The sequence below is a fragment of the Eumetopias jubatus genome, unplaced genomic scaffold (genome assembly GCF_037043125.1).
Source record: "Eumetopias jubatus isolate StellerSeaLion01/CBP00866 unplaced genomic scaffold, mEumJub1_p1.0 scaffold_9, whole genome shotgun sequence".
Lineage (NCBI taxonomy): Eukaryota > Metazoa > Chordata > Mammalia > Carnivora > Otariidae > Eumetopias > Eumetopias jubatus.
The window spans coordinates 93,865,884-93,888,689 of record NW_028274815.1 but is presented as its reverse complement, the minus strand read 5'-3'; the positions used below and the strand labels follow the sequence as shown (position 1 = coordinate 93,888,689).

Below are 22,806 nucleotides of genomic sequence, written 5' to 3'. Positions count from 1 at the left end.
TCTTTCTCTGACTTATTTTGCTTAGCATTATACTCTCTAGCTCCACCTTGTCATTGCAAGTGGCAAGATTTCATCCTTTTTATGGCTGAGTAATAGTCTATTATATATATATATATATATATATATATATATATATATATATATATATACCACATCTTCTTTATCCATTCATCAGTCAATGGACACTTGGGCTGCTTCCGTAATTTGGCTATTGTAAATAATGCTGTTAGAAACATAGGGACTATGCTTGTTTTGATATAAAAATAATGTTATTTTACAAAATCGTTAAGTGAGATTGACATTCCAGGAGGATGTGCTTTCCCATGGCTGGAAGCACCAGCTGGAGATGCATACCCAAGTTTAAGAAACAGGTAACCAGAACATAAAGTCTATAAGGGACAAAAACTACATCTTGATCCCAAACCCTGAATTACCACCCATGTGTTGATTATAGAAAGAACTTTATATTTTTGCAAATGAAGTACCCATTAACACAACCCTTCTAAAGAGTCTGAAAGTCATTTATTTGTCAGTAGATATAATTTTCCCTTGTAATCGAAGCTAGTTGATTAATTTGCTCAGTGAAGCTATTTTTTAGAGCTGGTACCAGCCCACCAACACAGTTCGTATTCCCTAATTCTAATTTGTGGAGACCCTAGGAGTTCTGTTGTATTTCCATTTCAGAAATTTACATACATTGGAAACAGAGCCAGACCACATTTTTAAACCGCTGCCTTTGTCCCAGAGCCGACCCCCCATGCCTTCATGCTTAGTGCCCTTCTCTTGCTTCTCAGATTCTAAGAGCCCTGATATTAATCTGAGATGGCCCTGCTAGAGATCCCCAGCTCCCTCCTAAATAATTTCCCTTCTCTGAGAACTGCCACCTTCTTAGCACAGCTCCCTTGGTTGGTCAGGAGGATGGTGGGGCAGCTGGAAGCCACACTGGCTTCCATCTCTGTGTCATTTGGTGGCAATGATTTTCACTCCATGTCTCCACCCTTCATCTTTGGAACAAACCCACACGATTGGCAAAGGAAGTAATATACGTCATGGGCTGGGTTCCCCAAAAGCAGACTGGGTTGGGATTTGTGGCAGGAGGTTTATTGCAGAGTGTTTTGGGGATCGGCACCTCTGAGGGATGAAGGCCTACAAGAGAGCTAGGGGAGAGGTTTGGTTGTGATGCTGTGACAGACAACAAAAGCCTTCACCATCCCTTTTAGCTCTGGCGCTGAGATAGCCCTTGGCAGGTGCCCTTCTTTGGGGACATTTGTACCTCCACATGAACAGTCATTAGATGGGAGCTGCCCCCAGAAAGGGGGTGTCTGCGTGTGTGTGTGTGTGATGGCTATCATCAGCTCAGGGCAATGGGAAGGGGGCTCAGCTGCAAACTGCCAACATCAGCATTCTTAGCAGCAGAGGTGAGTGTCTCAGAGCCAGATGTGTGGGGTCTGGGCAGCACCCAACAATGACCACTGCAGTACATAAAGTTCCTGTCCTATAATAAACAGAGGTCATCAGAACACTAAAGATAAAGCGCTTTGCCTCCATGAATAAGGTATAAATAACAAATAGCCTGGTTATCTCAAGAGTATTGACTTTTTTAAGAACAGAAGATGCCACTTTACCAAAATCTTGGGTTTGAGGCACTTCAGGGCATGGGGAAGAGTTAAAAATGTGGGCCAACTCAAGAGAGATGTGAATTTCTGGGGAAAAATGGTAATTTGTGGTAGTTTGTGGACTCAAACCTCAGTCTTATTCAGCCAGGGACATGCCATCACAGAATGGGTCTCTGTGGGGAGACAACCCCTTAACACCAAAACCTTGGGTTTGGTTCATAAAACAGTAGGCCTAGTCCCTGTGGGAGCCCTCAGTGCTTCCTCTGGGAGAAAGAACATGTTTAAAAGGCAGACAAGCAAGGGAAAACCCTCCACTCAGGACAAAAGAGCAAGAAAGTAAACACAGAAGTAAAGATCTTCTTATCTCTGACAAAGGAAGAGAGTGACATTATAGCCGGTGAAGACCAGAACAGGCCTGGGATCCTGTTAGTGCAGAGGGCCCAACATTTCCAGAAGAACTGGCTCCAATAAAAACCACAGTTCTCCAATGTTATTGGAAAACTCTGGGCCAACTATTGATTTCCTTCATTCTTACTTTCCTCAAACTGGAGAGTTTACAGCTTCCACTTGACACCTCTGTTACTTGCCTTCCTTTGGCAGTAGACTCTGTCTCCCCAATGGGTGTCACTATAGTGCCCTGAGCCAGTCCCGTGCCTCAGAACCACAAAAGAATGTGGCAAGCAAACAGAAACTCAGGAAAATGCTTTAAGCTGTTTTCTTCTGAAGACACAATTTAATACAGCTTGATTTATAAATATTTCTATTAGCAAATCACCCACTACATGTCTAACAGATGTCATATAAAAGAGACAAAAATTAAAATGTATTAGTTTCTTAAAAATATGGAAAAATAATGTAATGAGAACAATAGCCACTGATTAACAACCTCCTGTTGTGAAGCATTTTCCATGGTTGGAATAGTTAATCCTTACTATGACCCTCTCTTGTAGGTGAGCCCACAGAGACTCAAAGGGGTTAGGTCTCAGTAAGTGGTAAAGCCTGGATTCCAACGGGAACTTTAGAACTAATAAAAGGCCCAGACTCATCAATATTGTGCTTTCTGCAGCCAGGTCATTTTCTGAGTTTGAGGTGCATGTGCATTTTTGATCCAATAGATAGTGAGCCTTAAAGAGGATGTATAGACCCTCTGCGCCAACTCCACAATTAAAAACACACGATCCTGCCATGAATAGTAGCTCTAATCACATCTGATCATAAATTTCCCCAACCTTCCCATCAGCTTAAATATTAGAGACACAAATAAAAGCTCTAAAGGCACAGTGAGAACAGAGAGCCATCAAATTAAATCCCCATTCCCTCTCTGATGAAGGGCAGGGTGAGTACAGCCTAAAATGACAGAAGCACCTCAAGCCTATGATGCCATTAAACCGCCATCAAACTGCACCTAAGGCTATTCATCCAAATTAAAGCTCTGCTGGTCCCCAAGCCCCAGCCAATTCCACCACCCCTCTTCCAGAGTTACCTACGCCTTAGTTTAAAGAGAGACTAAGATGAAAGTGCCAGATTTGTTCTGCCCAAATCAGTTGGCTGACATTGCAAACATGAACACATGTCCCACACATGCAAAGACCAGCTCCTCGCAAAATGACCTGGGTTGTATTTTGTGAAACGTAATTACAGAAGAGACATGAAACCAAGCAGACTTCTGGCTCAACCAGAGGTGTTATTACAAAAAGAGAAATGGACGGCACCTCTGGCGCTGCCGCATTACAGGGGAGCAAATCTCTCGCCTGCTGGCCTGTCAAGAGGCAATATTCCAAATGCTGAGTATTTCCTAGTCAGAGGCTATTAATTCAGTTATCCACTTTGCCAACCTCTCAGTGCTTAGAAACCCTGTCAAAATTCATTTTCTCAGCATATCCGTTTGTAGGGTCTACAGTCTTGTAGCTGTCCGTGTTCAGCATCTGTTACTGCCTTTTTACAATCCTGTAACCTTTAAGCTTCTGGTTGTTGCTGAGAAATGCTGGATCACTTTAAGAGCATTTTAGTTTTTATTGTTACTATTATTATTCATTTTCATGTACCATTAAATTATTTTAACATTATCTTAGAACACAGTATAAACAGGATAATCTTATTAAAGTAGATGAATATAAGGAATTTTTTACAAGATTGATACTTGTAAAACATACATTTTAAGGTCTCCTCAAGAGGTGCCTGTGTAAGATTTTAAAAAATAAACAAGACCTAAAAGCCCCACAAAAAGTAGTGTATTTGTTCTTAGTTGTGGCAGTGGCTTAGAAACAAAAATTTATAGCTAAAAAGGCTCTTTAAAACCTGCACTTTAAAAGTCAAAGACATTTAGATCCTGCAGCAACGGACTCACTCTCAGATTTTCTTGGAACTTGTTTAAAAATGAAATGCAGTAATCTTAACATTTATTACCAATGTGAGGTTAATAAAAATGAAGTTTTCTTTTAATTGATTTCTAAGACTTAAAAGAAGATCCATGAAGTATTTCTCCTTCTCTTACCTCCTCCCTCCTCTCTTTCTACCCTCTCCTGATATCAACATTTCTATTGTTATCCCAAGACAGCAATCTTGTGAGAAAGCAACGCTGAGATCCAAAATGCAACACCGCCAGAGCCTTTGTAAAAAAGTTGTCCTACCCTAAATGCACGGCAATCAGATAATGCTAACCATAAGAGCAATGATCATAAAAACATGAAACGAAGATTCAGTGTTTCTTAGATGCTACCAGAAGCTTGAGCCTTTTGTTTGTTCAGCTATGTTAGGTGTCTAGGATACAATGTTAAAAGTCTAGCTGGACTCCCACTTCCTTGGACAGTGCAAATATTCTGACTCTTTGGCCAGCGTTTTTGATTCATTGCCACCTCTCTCAAAGTCCATCTTCTTCAACAGGCATGGCTGTCAATTGCTCCCTCCAGGGTGGCCCCCACCCCCAGCTCACTGTGCAGATGGTTACACTTAACCAGGAGGTTGTGATCACCTGTGTGGGACAGGGAGACAGAGGGTTCTTGTTTTAAAAGACAGCAAACCTAGAGCAGCAAACAGACTGAGAGGCAGCAGTATTCCTTTTCAGCTGTTTCCAAGAGCCAGAGTGACACCGTATAAAAATGAGCAGGATAGATGTTTTAGACGTGGATTTCACTGTGTTTTCACTGTGTCAAGATCCAGGAAAACAGTGGCAAAGCAAGAAGCATCATATTCTATAGTCCCTTCCCTAAGGCAGAGATTCCAAAACTTAAATGCACATTAGAATCACCTGGGCAGCTCTTCAAAATTCTGGCGTCCAGGCTGCACCCCAACAATGAACCAGAATCTCTGGGGGTGGGACTCAGGCATCAAATGTTCTAAAGCTCCCCTCCTCTGCCCCCCTTTCCCCCCTTCCTGGTGATTCTAATGTGCAGCCACCGGGAGAAGCAGTGTCTTCAAGAACCCTTTTTGCATAAGCAGGACTGGCTGAAGTGGTCTTCATCCAAAGGCATAAAAACTGAACATTGATTCTAGATAGCTGTGCAGTCGGCTTATTTCAGCACTGGGGACGAGCACTCAGCTCACGATCGTGATGCGGGTCTTTTCCTGCATACAATCTGCAGACCCTGTCTAATATTTTCCATACCGGGCAATGAGATCACAAACTCCAAAACACTAAATCAAAACCGGAGGCATTACGGGTCTTCAATAAAACTCCATAGCCCATACACGGGGGGGGGGGGGGGGGGGGAGAAAATCAAAACCATCACCAAGCTGTGGACATATTATATATATATATATATATATATATATATATGTAGCAGGCATGGGGATATTGCAGCAATTAGACAGAAAAAGTTATCAAGCAGTAATTAGCTACAAGTGACCAGTAAAAAGTTACAAGTAAAAATCTCATTTGTGCGTGAAAGAAAGCTCAGCATAAAGGACACTTGATGTCTGACAAGGAAAATTATTTAAGCGGCATTGTGGGGAGAAATAACATCAGAATATGCATATGAAAAATGAAGTGAACATGGAGATCCTACTTTGAGAATATGCAGTTCCAGAGGCCTTCAAGACTTCTGAGCTACAGACAAATCCACAACCAGGGAACAAAGCTTTTATTCCAAAATAGCAACGTTTCTAAACAGTATGGGGGATACAAAAAATAAAGTCAGTAACATCTAACTATGAATGATAATTTTTAAGCATGCAAGAAATAGGTAAACAAAATGGGGCCAGGACTCCTGCTTCAGTGTCCATCTGCCTTAGGGGAAGTTAAGAAATCTCACAGCAGGTTTCAGCGTTCTTTACTCTTCTGTGCCCAGCTTATTATTACAACAATCATTCTGCAAAACCTCTTCACTACCCAGTATCCAGCACTTGAATTACACACACACACACACACACACACACACACACACACTGAAGATTGAAGAGGACTGGTCTTTTATAAGAAATCAGACAAATTCAGGTAAACCGGACTGGCTGGGCATTGTCTTTAATTCAAGCCCAAAAAAGGGCTCTCCTCTTGTTCTTCAGTTTCCACAGCCTCATTCACATCCAGGTTCTATGTCCACGGAGGAAGAGAAATTTCCAAAGCATTCAAGGGCAGCTCACTTCAAGCTGGTTCCAATTAGGCTGGCCAGTATGAACGTCTCAGACGTGTCAATATTTGCAGCAGAGCATGTGTGATTTACCAGGGCATCCTCTAGACAGGAGGAAACCCTTGCCCACTGTTGCCTACTCAAGTCGTCTTATAGGCAGGCATGCCATCACCCTCTCGCTTCCCTTCAAAACTATCACTTCTATCTTTTGTACCCATGTGGCTATTCCTGGATCTCTCCTTTTCCAAGTACCCAGACTCTTCACAGGAGATATGCCCCATGGACATTTTAAGTTTCCCAAATATTTCCACTTTAATATTACTGTTTAGACTTTTAGCACTGTCACATAAACATTTTTGAGAGCTCACTGCAAAGGTGGAATTTTGACCAGTGCCTGAAGCTCTGTGCAGGATTTTATGTTGGTGGAATAAAATGAAATAGATCCAATTAAACAGTATAGGTCATTTTATAATGGATGTCGAAGCTTATCTGACATGACCATAGCCAGGGAAACGAGGGAGATTTAAGAATAAAGGAAACCCTGGATTTGGTGCCTATTTGAACACATACAAGAATGACAAAGACGTTGCTCCTGCAGAAGGTTCAAAGAAACCATTCCTTCCTGCAAATGGCACGGTTTTCCTATAGTTTATTTTTATCACCCAAATGTGACATTTAAAATGTTTCTACTCCAAAAGGATTGCTACAAATGGAGTAGTTAGATGTCTGCATCACAGGATAGAAAGTATCTTAGATCTTCATTTGCCACGCTCAATTTATCCGTGTTTATTTCTTGTGGGAATTTTATGGCAGATGTTTTTCGATTTTTTCCACCTCTTTGAACGGAATCCGGGGACTGTTTTGTTATTCACGCAGAAAATACTCATCTCTTCTTTCATTTTAGGAAAGTGACAAAAAAATTTGTTTCTCTCCCCTTGCATTTCCAACAGCAGCCAGTGTAGACAGACATGGCTCTCCACCGCCCCCCCTGCCGACTTGACCTGCTTTCGATAATAAACATTTCCAGGATAGCAAATAAAATGCGAGGCATGTCAAAGAACTTCAAGCCCACCTTGATCACCAGCAGGCCGAGTGGAAACAAGTGGCGGGAACGGGGTAGAAGACGGCATTTTTTCTTCTTGGGCCTCTTATTTTAATACTAATTGGCACCATTTTCAACACCCTCCATTTGGATTTGCGGAGTGTCTATCCTAAAGTGGAGCGGCAGGTGCAGGGCGCAACTCCCCCACCCCCCTTCCCTGTGAGTCCACTTGGTGGGGAGGTCGCACCAGCCCAGCCCTGGGTGGGGGGGACCACCCGCAAAGGAGCCGATTCAGCCCTGAGTCCTCCTTCCTCTTATCCTCCACCCCCCTTCCATTTCATTGCCATTATCTCACATTCCCGGTTCCGACGAGCTAGTCTGCTGTTCTCGCTTTTGCGGAGGATTTACAATTCCCTCTTAGGGGTCAGCTCTTCGTGTCATGTATCTCCTTGCAGCTAGCCATTTCTTAGCATTAGTATTTTTTAAGTGTGATGCGTGAGATCTCCTTTGCAAATCTGTGCGTGGGAGGGGGGAAGGAAGGGAGCACAATGTAACCTGGTGCATAAAGTGCATTTGTAGCCTGCGCTACTTTTTTGAAAAAAAAAAAAAAAAGAAAGAAAATTAAAAAATTCGATTTGACAGAGCTCTTAAAATCATAGCAAAAACTCGGGGACTGGGCTGAACCCGGACACAGGCGGGAGCACCTGCAGGCTCGGCAGGCCCGAGGCGCGGCTGTGGGAAGGAAGACCCAGGATTCTGACCCTGCTCACTCGGAGCCTGCGCTGGTTCTGCGTCTCTGGAGGGAGGCTGCTGGATACCGCCGTTGATCGTTAGGCCCAGGCTCTGCCCAGGGCCTTCCTGGGATGCTGCCTGTGTTTCCCGCCCTTGGGTTCTTCCTGGCAGAACCGAAAGGCAAGCCTGGGCGCGTCTGGCCCCGAGGTTGCTTCTTCAGCTCAGCGGGACCCGAGTCGGGCTTTCATGGGCGTGTTTAGGTTTCTCCCGAAGACTATGAAATACGTGGCTCCCGGGAACACCCTGGCCTATTGCGACTGGCACGTTTCGTTTGCACCCAAATGGCTCCCTGAGAGAGTCCCACCAAAAATTAAAGCGACGCAAGAAACATAAAGCAGGCGTGACTGTCACTCCAAGGATGACCCTGAACGACCCTTCCTGCTGCCGCCAGCTTCCAATCCCCCCGGGCGGGGCGGGGGGCAGGCACTCTCTTCCTGCCTCATCTTTAACTCACGATTTTGGCACGGAGTCTGCCTCTCCTTTCACTTTGCCTTGGGAAATCTGGGTCAGTTCCCGAGGCCATTCGGAGACCCTCGAATCCGTCCTTCGCCCCTCAGGGCGTCCAGCCCTAGCTGGACCCGTCAAATCGCAGGTCCCGGCACGCGCCCTTAGCTAGGCAGCTCCCGAGCCCCTGGGAACCGTTCTTCACATGGCCGCAGGCTGCGCCCGGGGCGCTCCAAACAACCAAGCCAAACCCAGCCCGGCATACACATACACATGGAACAGAGATTTTTTTTTTTTTTTTTTTTTTTTTTTTTTACCTCTGTGGGTTCAGCGCCGACCATGCTGCCGTCCCTTCGGTCGTGAAGGACACCAACCTGCATCCAAGGGAAGTGGAAAACACGTTTCCTTTCCTTTCTTTTCTTCAACAATCCCACCTTTGGACTACCTCGCCCCCAGCCCAGCCCGCCGCGGGAACCTGCAGAGTCCAGCCTGAGGCCGACAGGGGGCGACAAACTGTAAGCTTTTTCGGGGGCCGGGCTGTGAGCAGACTGTGGCTAGCGTTGTGTGGTCCCAGCAGCAAGCAGCTGTCTGCTGGAGGGATGGGGCGGGAAGGAGATGTGGATGTGAAGTGAGGGTCGGCGGGCTCTGACACCATAAAGAACTCCCCGGTGCAATCCTCCAACCATCTCCCCCAGCCCCGTCGGCCTTGGCCCCGGGGGAATGAGCAGAAGATGCTCTCCTGGATTGCACCTCCTTGCACCTCCTTGCCAGCGTCCAGCGCTCTACTAGCAGAGGTGGGGCGATGTTCCCCTGATAGGGCGGTTGCGAACCAGCTCTCACCGTGTCACCTCTGACCTTATTTGTTCTTCTCTGAGCGTGCATGTCACTCCTCTTCTACAGGAGAAAAAAAATGGCTTTAGTTGCTTTACCTGGTCTTTGAGGGGCACTGGGTTATGGATGCTGTGGTTCCCAGGTCTAGGAACCAATGTTTTTTGGTTTCCTTCGCCCAACTTGAAATCCAGGCAATGAAAATCTAGATTAGAGGCTAACAGGTTCCAAACTACCTGGAGAGAACTAAGGGGGGTGGTGCGCATGCCACTCCCTGCGGCCTCTGAACACTCCCGCATCCTGTGTGTGCTCAGTTCTCTGCTCCGAGGCTTTGCAGAGCTCCTTGCTCTGTGCACCCACCTTAATCCAAACCGCCCCCTTCCCCCCTTCGGTAACCCGACCCTGCACGGTAGTGAACAGGCTTAGTCTTCCAAATAGTTCCACCCTACCCACCTCTCACCAGAGCATTGACTGTCCTCTTCCCCATCCCCGTGGCCTCCCTGAGGCTCCCAGAGCCCAAGACTGCACTATGTTCTCCATGCAGTGGGAGGGGAGAGACCTCCCCTCTTTTGAACCTGGTTTTTCTTTTTCCAGGGATTATTCTTGCCTGGGCCCCTCGCTCTCTGGAGAGCCCAGGGTACACAGCTCAGGCTCTCCTAATCGACACATTTCGAAAGGTTGACTAGGAGCTGTTGACTGCTCTTTGGTCCGGTAGCGGAGGGTAAGGGGATCACCTGTTCCCTCAGCTGCGCTGGTCCGGTCCATGTGTGGCTCTGGCAGCATCACTGCTCGGGCTCAGTACACAGCTCTCCGCCGGCTCCCAAGCTCTAGAATCTTTGGGAACGGAGGACAGGGGAATCTTCTTGTCTCCTGAGGAGAGCTGGGAATCTGGAGAACTGAACGCTCCCTCCTAGGTGCCCCTCCTCTCCTGCCAGTTCTGCCAATGCCCTTGGCACTCACTGACCCCAAGCTCAAAACTCCCACCCAGGTCCCGGGCTCCTCTTGTCAGTTCGGTGCAAAATCGGGAGCTTTCTACCTCCACATCTGCTATCTCTTGGACCCCAGTGCAAGACTCCCTCTGGGACTGCCATGGTTGGCAACCCAGACTGGGAAGTCCAGAACCAGGCACTGCACTGACACAGTTAGAAATGGAGAAGAATTGACGGTTAATGCTAAGGCCAGAGTTCAGGGTTGTGCAAGCACCCCTACAAATAAGGGCAAAAGAACCATTCAGTGACTTAATGAGGACCCCTGGAAGCCTCGGATGCTCTGTGAAAGATGAGGTTAGGTAGCCTGAGCAAGGAAGAATGCGGGGTTCGTGGCCTGGAAGAAAGGAACTGTCACTTAGGCCTAGAGGGGAAGCAATGGTGTGCAACCTCCCAAAGGCCAGGCCACCAGGACAAGCCTGGGGTCCAGAGACTGAAGAATCCCTGTTCCTGGGCGCAGCAATTCACAATTACTTTCGGACTTGTGTCCTGTGCCACCTATCAGAAATGAGTGTGGTGGGTGGACTTGTCCACAGAGAGACAGAATCTAAAATGTACCCTTTTAACATTACTGAAATCACACCACTATCCTAGTGGAGTGGGTGGCAATTAAATCTTGTAAAGATTTCCCTGAGATCAGGTTTGGGGTGTCGTCGGGAAATGAGACAAGCAGGAGTCTGTCTGTACAACCGCAAATCGCTCTCCCCGCCCCCCCCCCAAGCACCCTGCACTACGCTGAACGCTCACCACAACGCACCCTTGCCCGGAGCTGGGGCACTGGCACCACTCTCCCCATGCCCCGCCGGCGGAGAGGGGCTGGTAGAGGCAGCCATTCACTAACCTTGCTACGATCAACTTTTACCCTCTGATATCTTAATGGTAATATTGGTGGAAGTAGTAATAAAACTAAAACCAAAACTAGTACTAGTACTAATAGTAGCACTAATAAATACTCATCAGTTTGGAACGACTACCTCATCATTCTCAAAAATGGAGGCATAAGGGGCTTTGAGGGGAGCCAAAGAGAGTGGAAGGTCCCAGGTCCGGCTGAGATTAGCACTTGTGTGTGTGTGTGTGTGTGTGTGTGTGTGTAGGGGGATGGGTTGCAGAGGAGGGCCGAGGGGGGAGGAGAGCAGGAGGAGGTGGTAAAGTTTCAGGCCCGGGAGGGGGGCGCCGGGGTGCAGTGACGGGAACCAATGAGCTGCCAACTCGCGCGTCTCCGGCGTGACTGCCGAGATTGACGTGGAAGACACGTCAAATTGATCTCCGCACGCTGCAGCCTCCCGGTCAGACGAATTTCTCCTAATCGGATGAAGTTCACTCTAGGCCTGGGGTCGCGGGCGTGGAGAGTGTCCTGGGAGCGCCCGGCGGCGGCGACGGGCCAGGGGGAGGGCGGCTGCGCGCTCGGCGGCGGCGCACGGCGCGTTTCCAGCCCGCGGCCCGGCCGCCGCGGCTCCCGACTCGCGCGCGCCCTCCCTCTATGCCTCTCCCGCGGCGGCGGCGCCCGAGCTCTCCCGGACTGTGCCGGGCCCAGTCCCGGCCGCCTCGGCTCCAGGCAGCTGGCTGGCCCGCGCGCTATGGGTAAGGGCGAGCGGTAAGCGGGGCGCGGGCGGGCAGACGAGGCGGGTTGGGTCCTGGCACCCCCCTTTCCTCTCGCCTGCTCTCCTTGGGAGAGCAGGTCCCGGGTCCCTGACAAGTCGCGTTCTCCGCACGCCCCAAGCCATCGGGGGTTGGGGAGGGAGTTCGGTGTGTCGCAGGAGGGGATGTGCCAATTAGGCGCGTCAAAAGTCCAGAAAGGGTACACAGGGCTGAAGCGCCCAGCGTCCCCCTCCGCAGCCCTTACGCGGGCGCCCACTCCTAGAGGCCGGATCCGGTCCGTTTGCTCGCACTGCGAGATTCTGAGAACCCGCCCGCCGATCACCTTCCAAGGTGCGCCTGGTGGGGCCCTTTGCCTGGTGTGGTCACCCTTTTTGGCTAACCCGCCGGTGTTTTCTCTCCCTTCTATTTACTCTCGCCCGGCGCGTCCGCAGAGCAGACGTACGGCGAGGTGAACCAGCTGGGCGGCGTGTTCGTCAACGGCCGCCCCCTGCCCAACGCCATCCGCTTGCGCATCGTGGAGCTGGCGCAGTTGGGCATCCGACCCTGTGACATCAGCCGGCAGCTTCGCGTATCCCACGGCTGCGTGAGCAAGATCTTGGCGCGCTACAACGAGACAGGCTCCATCCTGCCCGGGGCCATCGGGGGCAGCAAACCCCGCGTCACTACCCCCAACGTGGTCAAGCACATCCGGGACTATAAGCAGGGCGACCCTGGCATTTTTGCCTGGGAGATCCGCGACCGGCTGCTGGCCGATGGCGTCTGCGACAAGTACAACGTGCCCTCTGTGAGCTCCATCAGCCGAATCCTGCGCAATAAGATTGGCAGCCTGGCGCAGCCTGGGCCCTACGAGGCGAGCAAGCAGCCGCCGCCGCAGCCGGCGCTGCCCTACAACCATATCTACCAGTATCCCTACCCCAGCCCTGTGTCGTCTACGGGCGCCAAGATGGGCAGCCACCACGGGGTCCCGGGCACAGCAGGCCACGTCAGCATACCCCGTTCATGGCCCTCGGCGCACTCGGTCAGCAACATCCTTGGCATTCGGACGTTTATGGAGCAAACAGGTCAGTCTCAGTGGCCCTCTGTAGCGTTCCTGAAGAGGGCTGAATTGGAGATTGGAGGTGGGGGGGCGGACATGCGGGCAAAGGGTCACACTTGCCATCCTCCTCAGACCGGTTTTGGCTCAAGGGAGGGTGCAGGGCTGGCCAGGGAGACTGAGGGTCTTGGGCCTTCTGTGGGAGTCCTCGGACATCTTGAACTTTTTATGACAAATATGGAAAATATTTCCCAAATGGAAGAGCAATCGCCGACCACAAATTCAGAGGCCTGAAATTGCGCTTTTTCATTCTTGCAAAAAGTATGCAAAACCCTATCACCAGATCTAAGCCAAACAAACCAGAGTCAGTCCTGCGACCCTTTCTTATGATCCCGATCTTTCGGGTTTCCTCAGCATTCCCCAAAGGGTTCTGTTCCTCCCAGGCCCATAGACTCTTTTGAGTCAAAGAGCACAGGGGAGCTGTCTGGCAGGTCTTGTCAAATGGCCTGTATCTCCAGCAGGCCCAGCAGCCCTGCAGCTCCTGGAGCTGGGATCTCCCTTGTCAGTGCCCCGGGGCTGCAGCCATCCTGGGGTGAAAAGTCGCAAGGATTTGCCCTTTGCCTGCAATTTTCATCCAGCACACTGTCATTCCTCTTTCTTGGCAGAGGTAGGAGGGAGCGAAAGGGTGAGGGAGGATGGTTTGGGGCAGCATTGATTCGGGACTCAAAAAGAATTTTTGTGGGTTGGGACTGAGTCCCCAATCTCTTCACAGTGCCCCTGCTCCCAACAACCAGCCAGGGAATTGTGTGCTCTTAAGTGAGCAGACTCTGCGTGTGTAAGAAGCAAAACTTACCTTATCCCAAGACAGAGGAGGGCAGGCTTGAAGGAAACTGAATGCTTAGCTCAAGTGGCAGTGGGGTGCTCCTCCAAGGCCGAGGGCGGGCACAGCTTTGTTTATCCTGGTGACTCAAAAACCCTGGGCCATTTGCTGGGCCAAATCTCCCCATGGTGCGATCAGTGGACAGTTGGCTGGGAGGTGACCTCATCAGGTCAGCGCTCAAATCTGGAGTCTTCTCTCAGTTACCTGTGCACACACCTGCTCCAGGAGCATACATGTGCTTGGGACGCAGGCGGGTGTCTGGGTTGTTGCCTCTTTGGGGAGACCTGGGATGTCTCCAGAGGCAGTTCAGCATATCCTTCCAGATACCTGTTGAGATTGAGAAACCCATGTAATTCTCACAAGCCTGCTGGGGATTTGAACTTGGACCTTTCTGGTCGCTGTTTCTGGACAGTGGAAAGGCACCTTGGCTGATTGTGCCCAGCCCCGGCCCTACAGGCCACCTACTGCCAGAGACTTACCGTTCGTGGGAAGCGGGTCGAAGGCTGGGAGGAACGTGAAGCAGGACTTTCTTCCCTCTGCCCTACCAGGAATGAAAGCAAAACCCAGTTCCCAGCTGCCCCTCTGCCTCTGATCGCTCTCTGAGCGTTTTGAGTATCCCAGGTTTTCCTGAGGACCCTTCGCCACCCGCTCAGATATGAGCCCAGCGCTTGTAGGCTTGTGTGGAAACGTCTGGACTGCGCCTGTGCCCAGCACAGATTGGGATGTCCCTTCTAATCCATCCTGTGTCCCCGCAGGGGCCCTGGCTGGGAGCGAAGGTGCCGCCTACTCCCCCAAGATGGAAGACTGGGCCAGCGTGAACCGCACGGCCTTCCCGGCCACTCCAGCAGTGAATGGTCTCGAGAAGCCTGCCTTGGAGGCGGACATTAAATACACTCAGGTAACTGAGTAGTAGGGGAAGGAGGTGTCTTTAACTGGGGGAGGGGGAGGGTTGGTGGATGAGGGGAGAGAGAAAGAGAAGAGAAAACTCCCTCGGGCCAGGGAACGTGTTGGTGTGTCTGGCTGCCCGGCCAGTGAGCGTCTGCGCCAACCTATTTCTCTCCTTTTCTCAAGTGCGCTAGTTTGGGGGAGGCTGGCTGTCCAGGCGATTACTTTGCTTTTTGCCAAGATACTTCTGTTAAAAAAAAAAAAAAAAAAAAAAAGCTGGAACCCGGAACACAGATGGGAGATGACTCCCTTCTTCTAAATCCCAGTTGGTGGACACCATGACCCCCCTCACCTCTTATTATTATTTATAACAATTTGCGTGGAAATCACTTTGCCAGAGTCCTTACTGCGAAAACGAGAGGCCAGGCCTCGCGCGGGGATAATGGAGGGGACCGCAGGGGGAAATGAGGATTCCCTAGCTCAGTAATTGCGCGGGCGGGGGAAGACTGCCCGGCCGCCTGCTGCTGATGGTCTGTCCTCGATCCCTACAGTCGGCCTCTGGACTCCCTGCGGTAGGCGGTTTCCTGCCGGCGTGTGCCTACCCGGCTTCCAACCAGCACGGCGTGTACAGTGCACCCGCCGGCGGCTACCTCGCCCCGGGCCCGCCATGGCCGCCAGCGCAGCCGCCCCCGCTGGCGCCTCCCGGGGCCGGCGTCACAGTCCACGGTGGGGAACTGGCCGCAGCGATGACCTTCAAGCATCCCAGCCGGGAAGGTGAGGGGCCCGGGCCGGGAGGGGGTCGGATGAATGGTTCTAAGGTTAGGAAGGGTGCGAGGGAGGAGTGTAAGCATGGGGCATGGTGAGTCAAAGAGACAGAGACAGAGACGGACAGAAAGAGGGGAGAGCTGGGGTGCTGGAGTGGGTCCCAGGCATAAATCCTTCCTAAGCCTCTAGCCTCTTGGAGCAGACTGATTTATAACAGGTGTATGCCCTGTTCCTAGAAAGGCAGGCACAGTTGAGAGTCCCCAGGACTGTCCCTTCTGACTTGTACGGAGAAAGAAGGAAGAGGGTCAGATTGGCAAACAGGACTCCTAGGTTTGAATCTAGTTTTGTGTCCTTGACCAAGTTATTGCTCCTTTCTGGGTCTCAGTTTCTCCATCTGCAGAAGGATTCAGAAGCACCATCCAGGCTCACCTTTCTGGGGCTTGCAGAGCTTTGCCTTCTGTGGTGGACTAAACTTGGATTTTTCTAGGCACTGCGTCTCTGTTTCGTTTCTCCCTTCCCTTCCCTTCTTTCCTTCCTTCCATCCCTCCTTCCAGGCCCTGGTCTTTGATTCATTTTCTTAAACATGTGCTTTGGGAAATGGAGAGAGCATTTCAGTCATGTATCCCCAAGTCTAGACTCTTGAACTCTGTGTGATCTGGGGTCCGTCTTCCTGTGGGAAATGTAGCTGGAAGTTCTCCTTCCTCTTCTCCCTCCATGAATCCACTCCCTGATAAGTCCACTAACAGATTTGAGGTATTTAACTGATGGTCAGCAGTGTGAGGGTCATCTTCTTACACTGCCCTCTGAGTTCTATTTTTTTCTTATAACTTGGGAATAGCTCCCTTGCTCTTGAGTCTCATTTTCCTCATTGGTGAACAAGGGCTGGATTTGCTAATTTCAAACCTTCCTGCATTTAGGTTCTCCTCACCAGAAATTTGCAACTTCTACAACCCTATAGAAAAGGAAGAAGTCAGGGTCCCAGCCCTGGCAGTGAAGGAGACAGAGCATAACTTGGGAGGGCAGTGTGGGGCAGAGGGATGTTCTAGATTACAAAGGGATCTTTACCACCTGATCTTCCTCACACCTACCAAGGTGGACATTGGGGGCAAGTGGCATTGGGTAATCAGGGGACAGGAGGGTGCTTCTTCTATGTGACATCCAGGCAAAAAGCTTTATTTCCACGTAGTTTCAGTGAGATGCAATAGCATGATGAGAGAGAGAAAGAGAGAGGAGGCATTAAGATGCCATCAATAACAGTCAAGTGGAGGGAAATTGTTTTTCTCTTTTCACTTTTTCTAGAACATAAACATCTTGGGGTATAAATTACAAAAACTGAGAATTAGAACTCCTTTACACTTTACATTTCAGGACAGTTGGAGGGATCTTTTTCATCTGTAGAAGTGCTTTTGCTCAGGGTCTTGGAGCGCGGGTGTGGGTCCCAAACATAAATCCTTCCTCGTGCTTTTGCTCAGGGTCTGGTCCTCCGCCTCAAATCTAACTGCTTCCTTAAGAACGGAGGTTATCTGCTGAATTAGGAACAGAAATGGAATCTTCTCCATTACACAAATCAAATCATTTAACTAAGCAGGTTCATCTGAATTAGAAAAGCATATCTACAAATTGAAATGATCTCAGGGAGAAAGAAGACTTAAGGAAAAAGGACTCATTATCTTCAGAACAATGCCATCATTTGCTAACAGAGCCACTTTGTCCTGAAGCATTTCAGACTCCACGTTAGAAACAAATTATGACGTGTAGGTAACAGTCCAAAGTGAAAACACACAGTTCAGAATTCTAAACTAATTCTAGTGAATGGAGGGGGGGGAATCTGTTGGTGGCTGATTTTCTTTAGAAGATACTTTCTTTCAGAAATACAGGGCCATTCAGTGGCCCTGACATTCATGTCCCTTTTACCAGTATATTTGCTTCCTGTTATGAAACGTCCCACCCATTTTCAAAATCCAAAGCAGTAAATTAGCTACCTTAGTTATTAAATTAATACCTTAGTTTCCTGACCTTCACAGTTCTTTGAAGATCTAGGTGGATGATCATTGAATAAATCAGGCCCATCACCGAAAATGATTTCTCAAGCTGGCATACAAGTGTAAGTGTTTGAACAGAAACATAAAAATCATGAGAATCACATGCCTATTTGGGTCATGGAGTCTTACCCTTCTCACTGGCAGAAAAGTTGACTTCAAAGACCCTCCCCTTCCCCTTCCCTGCTCCTCCCCTCCTTTGAAAAATTACATAGTAATAAGAATCACTGCCTTTAATTTTTCTAATCATTACTTAAATTGTCTTCAAAGAAACTTATCCCATAAGACAATTTACTATCATTGATTGTCCAGTTTTTAAGAATAGTAGAATAGCATTTACTGAATTTTTTTCAGTAACAAAAATTTTCTACCGAAAGCAATTTAATATTATGCATGTTCAGTAACAAGCAAATACTTTTGATCATCTAGTGCTTACATGCACAACACACATACAATATTTTATCTGTCTATCATCACATCCATCTGTTTCAGTGCATCCTCCAAATCAGGTGCAAATGAACATTAACTGTTACCCTGAGGGAAGTCAAATCAAATGTCAAATTATGCATTGCTACTTATTAGTTTTTTATTGGTAAAGGGTAGCAAGGCTGGGCTACCTATTTTGTAGGTGAGGAAGTATGATTTACATTTTCCATCTGTGAAAGGAAACTTTAATTCTTGGGGCCTGAGAGAAAAGGAAAGTTTCACCCCATCTACATTTGGAGGGGACTTGGTATTTTTGGAATCTCAGTACTCATCTAATTTCTTTTTGTAGCCAGGGCAGGACCATCTCCACACACCCCTTCCTAGCCTCTGGACAAGTGACAGACCCCACCAGAGGTTCCTGCAAGACAGCTGGTATTTACAATTTACAGTGTGTTTTCAGAAACCATCAAAGCCTCATGGTTCTAAAATCCCTCCCAGAGGGGCTTTGGAAAGACTAAGGTTTCGAATATCAAATCTAGAAGATATTGCGTATTCCTCAAAGAAAATATGTTTATACTTCTTAAACTCAACTCGAAGCTTCGTTCCACTTATGGGATTAGCTTGGGATTAGTTCTTGAGGGATCGATCCTGAAAATGTACTTTGCCAGAGAGCACTAGGTTGCAGGCGTTTGTGTGAGAGACCCACAAAGCCAACCAGGTTTCATTTGACCTGGCTCTGGAGACCCCTTCTCAGACCCCGCCTCTGTCCGCCCCTACCGTGGTCCCAGTGGCCCTGCAATCGCAGTCCTAATATTTTGAAAACCCTTGTCCCCATCCTGCCCCCTAAGATTAAATGAACCCGCAGGGCGCCTAACACCACAGGCTCAAGCCTCCGAGGCCCCCATGACACAGCCACTTAGGTTGCCTCTGGCCCTGCGGGTGGGAAAGGAGGGGAGAGGTCCTATGGCGAGGGCTGGTGTGGACAGACCTAAAAACGCAGCAGCAGGTGGAATCTATCTCTGCGCCACCCCCCCGTGTTTATTTTTTCCTAGTTCATTTTCTCCCTCGTGTCTAAGGCAACCGGCCCATAGCTGAGAAACCGCCACCTCCTCTGATATTTTCTGAACAGGTCCTCACCTTGAATGGGAGTACAGGGTGGAAAACAAGGGTCAGAAGACCTCGTTGGCTGAGCACCTACAATTGCCTTTAGGAAAGAGAACTGAGAGGAGGGGGAGGGCAGAGTGGTTACTCTGCCCTGGAAAGATCTTTAGACCCCTCTGAAAACCCCTGTGAAACCAGATGTTCCAGGGGTATCCGGAGCAGCTCTGCGCAGTCACAGCAAATTGCGCCTGCTACTGGACCATGGGCAGCTGCAGGGGAAAAAATCCAGAAATATCCCGATCCCAAAATGAGGCGTTTCAGCTTCCCCTTTTAAAGGAGGACTTGCAGGGGAGAAGAAGAAAGCTGAGAAGGGGCACCTTTAGGTATAAACTATTTGAGCTTCCTGCAGGAGGAGCTGAGCGGCCAAGGGCTGGGAAAGAAGAAACAGGTTGCGCAATCGTGGCGTCACTTTGCTGGTTTCCAGAGGCAAAACTCGGGCCCCTTCCCAAAACCTTAAACAATAGAGCAACGCGCAGAATGCCGTCTGATCTGGCAGATTCACTGTCACTTAATCCGGAGGCCCATAGGCTCCAGGGCGTGCTGTGACCGCAGTGGGGATAGCAGCTCTGTTCCCGGGCCGCGCGGGGCAGAACGAAGTCGGCCACCCATTTAAAGCGCGGCCGCCTCCGGTGTCGAACGGATCCTGACCGCCGCGGGCCGTCTATCAGGGGCGGCTTTGGTGACCCGCTTCCCGCTCTGTTACCCCCGGTCCACCGCGAGCGTCCCGGGCCGCTCCGGGCACAGCGGACCTGATGCGCTGGCATCTCCCCAGGCCTGAGAGCGCAGCTGGGGTCTGGGTGGCGGTGGAAGGAGGGGAGCGGGGGTCTCGGATCTGAGAGCCTTCCCCGCCGGGCTGCCCTACCGACCCGAGCGCCCATCACCTCCTTTACTGAGAGGGTGCGGGGCAAAGGCAAGTGCACTCGGGCTGCTAACAGGGAGCGTTTGCAACACGGCCAAGGCTGTGCTCACTCGTGGCTCCCTTAAGGGGATCCGTAAAGACGGGCGCCAGTGCGCGCGTGGGGTCCTTGGAGGACTCGGGGTCCCTGCTTCCTTCTTCCAAACCCCTATAGTGTCAACCCCGGATCCTCGCGTTGTCATCCGCATTTGCGGACGTCGCAGACCTCTGGGTCTCACTCTGAGCCGCGCCAGCCAGTGACCCGACGTCCCTGTGCTTCCTCCTGCAGTGGCCGATCGGAAGCCGTCCAGCCCCGGCGGCAAGGCCCCGGATGGCCTCAGTAGCTTACACGGACTGCCCATCCCGGCCTCGACCTCCTAGGGGCAGCGCTTTTCCTGAGCCCAAGCCCGGAGCAAGAGGCGGACCGGCGGGCGGAGCGGGGCGTGCAGCTCAGCCTTGCAGTCTCGGTGGCGCGCGCGGGACCCAGGACAATCCGAGGAGGTGCCCGGAGCCAGCCCGCAGGGGCCCGCCCCGTCGGTTCCCAGGCGCACCGGTTCCCAGGTTCCCCACCGGCCCAGCGGCCGTACTTCCTTCACCGGCCAGGGTTTTTAGGCTTCTCTGAATTTTGGCTTTAGACTGTTGCACCCTCATCCCGATCCTTGCTCCGACATGGCCTCCCTCGCCCGGCCAGCCTCAAGAGTCTTTTCCTACCTCTCCCAAGGTGGTTCGGCACCCTCCCTCCCTCTTCCCTTCCATTCTCTGCCTCGCGTCCTTTGTCTTTGCTTCCTTCCTCCTTCCTATCCTAGGTTCCTTTCCTTCTCCATGTTTCCCTGCCTTCCTTTTGTCCTCTTAATTTTTCTCGCCGTAGTCTTCCTGCTTCCCTTTCTCCTTCACATTCTAGCCACCGTGCTCCCTTTCTTGCGGTCCTGCCCCTCCTCTCTCTTTAGTGTCTTTTACAATAAGTGACTCCGTTTCTCTTCATTTCTACTGTGTCCCTGACCTAAAGGCCTTCCCAGGAGAGCCCCAGACTGGGCTTCCTGTCAGTCCTTGCTCTGCAGCTAAGACTCTTTAGTCTCCACCCCTCGGAGCCCCACAGCCCTAACGGAGGGTTCTGGAACCTAGGAAATGGACAGAGAGGCCATGGCCTTTATTTTATATTTTTATATTAATGAACCCAAGCAAAACCCGGTTGAACTATCTTGTTTTCTCTCTCTCCCCCAGGATATTGTCTGATAATCTGTATGTTCTCATTGCCTAGTGGCCTAGCTTCTCCTTGCTTCCTCTGAGATGTCACCCCAAAGAAGATTGGGGGAGGAGAAGGGAGCATTGTGGTCATTGGTATTTTCTCTCAAAACTGCATGCCCTAGAGGTGCTCCTTCCCACCCTTACACACCTAACAGGAGGGAATTTAACACAATGTAAATGCATCAGCACTGTTTTCAGTTTTCAGGGGTCAGCACATTTGTTAATTTAAACCACAAACTGCTTCCGGGTACAAAGGTGCAATCTGGCTTCTGGTTTGTAAGGGGATGAGGGACAGAAAAACCCAGAAATTTTCTTCTAGAGCTGGATGCGAGAGCTGTTCACTGCTTCCAAGTTCAGGCGCGCTGGTGGCGGGACTCTGGACATAAAACTGCAATTTTTGTAGTCATAAAAATGTCACTGGTGAGAGTGTGACATCACCTTGTTAAAACGTGGCTGCCTTTGAATAAAGGAAAGCATCTGGAGAATGCTTCGTAAGGGTGAGCAAGTCTGTGTCCAATCTGCATTGTTGTGTAGGTCCACCTCACCTACTCTAGTCCCTCAGTTCCCAGCATGAACACTATTAAGGTGACATTATTTGAATGGTTTATTCACTAGCAGCCTGGGTTGGGCAGGAGGTGAAGGAGGAGGCAAAGGAGGAACATTTTCAGGGCTCTGCCCCAGGAAACTCCAGGGAAGAGAGGCACTGTGCAGAAATCATGCTAACAGGAGGCTGATTCTTAGAAGAACAAAGTGGGCAAAAGACAGTGAGCAGCAATGAGGACTTTCCTGGAACATTTCTAACGTTCTGAAAGCAAAAGAAAATTATCCCAGGCTACCAAACCATCTAGGGATTTCTAAATACACAGGGGTCTCTGGCTAATTGTTTTGTTTTTTCCTTTCCGCATTTGGCTTTCTCAAACTGACAGAAGATATATTTTTTTTCAGAAGACATTTTTGAATTGAAGGTTTTGCTTATAAGGGGAGCTGTCTGTTCGGACTAATGGAGGGGACCAGTGGGGAAATTATTTTTATTATATCTCGTTGCAATCATACCCACTGAAGGTATTAATTACAAAACAGTATCTGATTTTTTCCATATAGAAACTTTTGTTTCCAGGTTTTCAAAGGCTTTGGCCTTAAAAAAGTTCCACTTTATAGGTAGGAACATTGAAGACTAGCTATTTGGTTTCTTTTCTCTGGACCATACAGCTAACTACAAATTGTGGGGTTTGGGCACAAAAACTAGGTGACACCATCTCATCAGAGAGCCAGGATTGGGGCTGGAACTTTGAGTTTGGGGTCCTTAGCCTTCTGTGCCGGCATTTCCTGTTAAGAAGCTGGTCAAAATGATAATAGGAATAAAGTATGAAAAGGAAGCATGTTTTCAAGTCACTAGTCCTCTCAGCCTGTCCTCATGTACTTAAATGAGCTTTACATGCTCATGATTTTCATGATTCCATGCTTGCTGCCTGGAGGAGGACAGGCTTGCCTGGGCCAGGAAGAAGGCATCCCCCTGCTTTCTGAAGAAAAAAGAAAACTGTGTTGAGCCTGTCTCTGAGTTGCCATCATCCCTATTTCCCTGACATTTCCCACTTTTGTGTTTGT

The 22,806-nt window shown here is 49.5% G+C and overlaps 1 protein-coding gene across 1 annotated transcript; it reads left to right on the top strand.

Annotated features, from left to right (window-relative positions):
• The first annotated feature begins 11,583 nt into the window (after positions 1–11,583).
• PAX1 (paired box 1) lies at positions 11,584–20,337 on the top strand. The gene is made up of 5 exons (XM_028123711.1): positions 11,584–11,854; positions 12,304–12,933; positions 14,541–14,683; positions 15,222–15,444; positions 20,246–20,337. Exons 1-5 carry the CDS (start codon positions 11,584–11,586, stop codon positions 20,335–20,337), a joined length of 1,359 nt encoding a protein of 452 aa, XP_027979512.1.
• Positions 20,338–22,806: the final 2,469 nt, after the last annotated feature.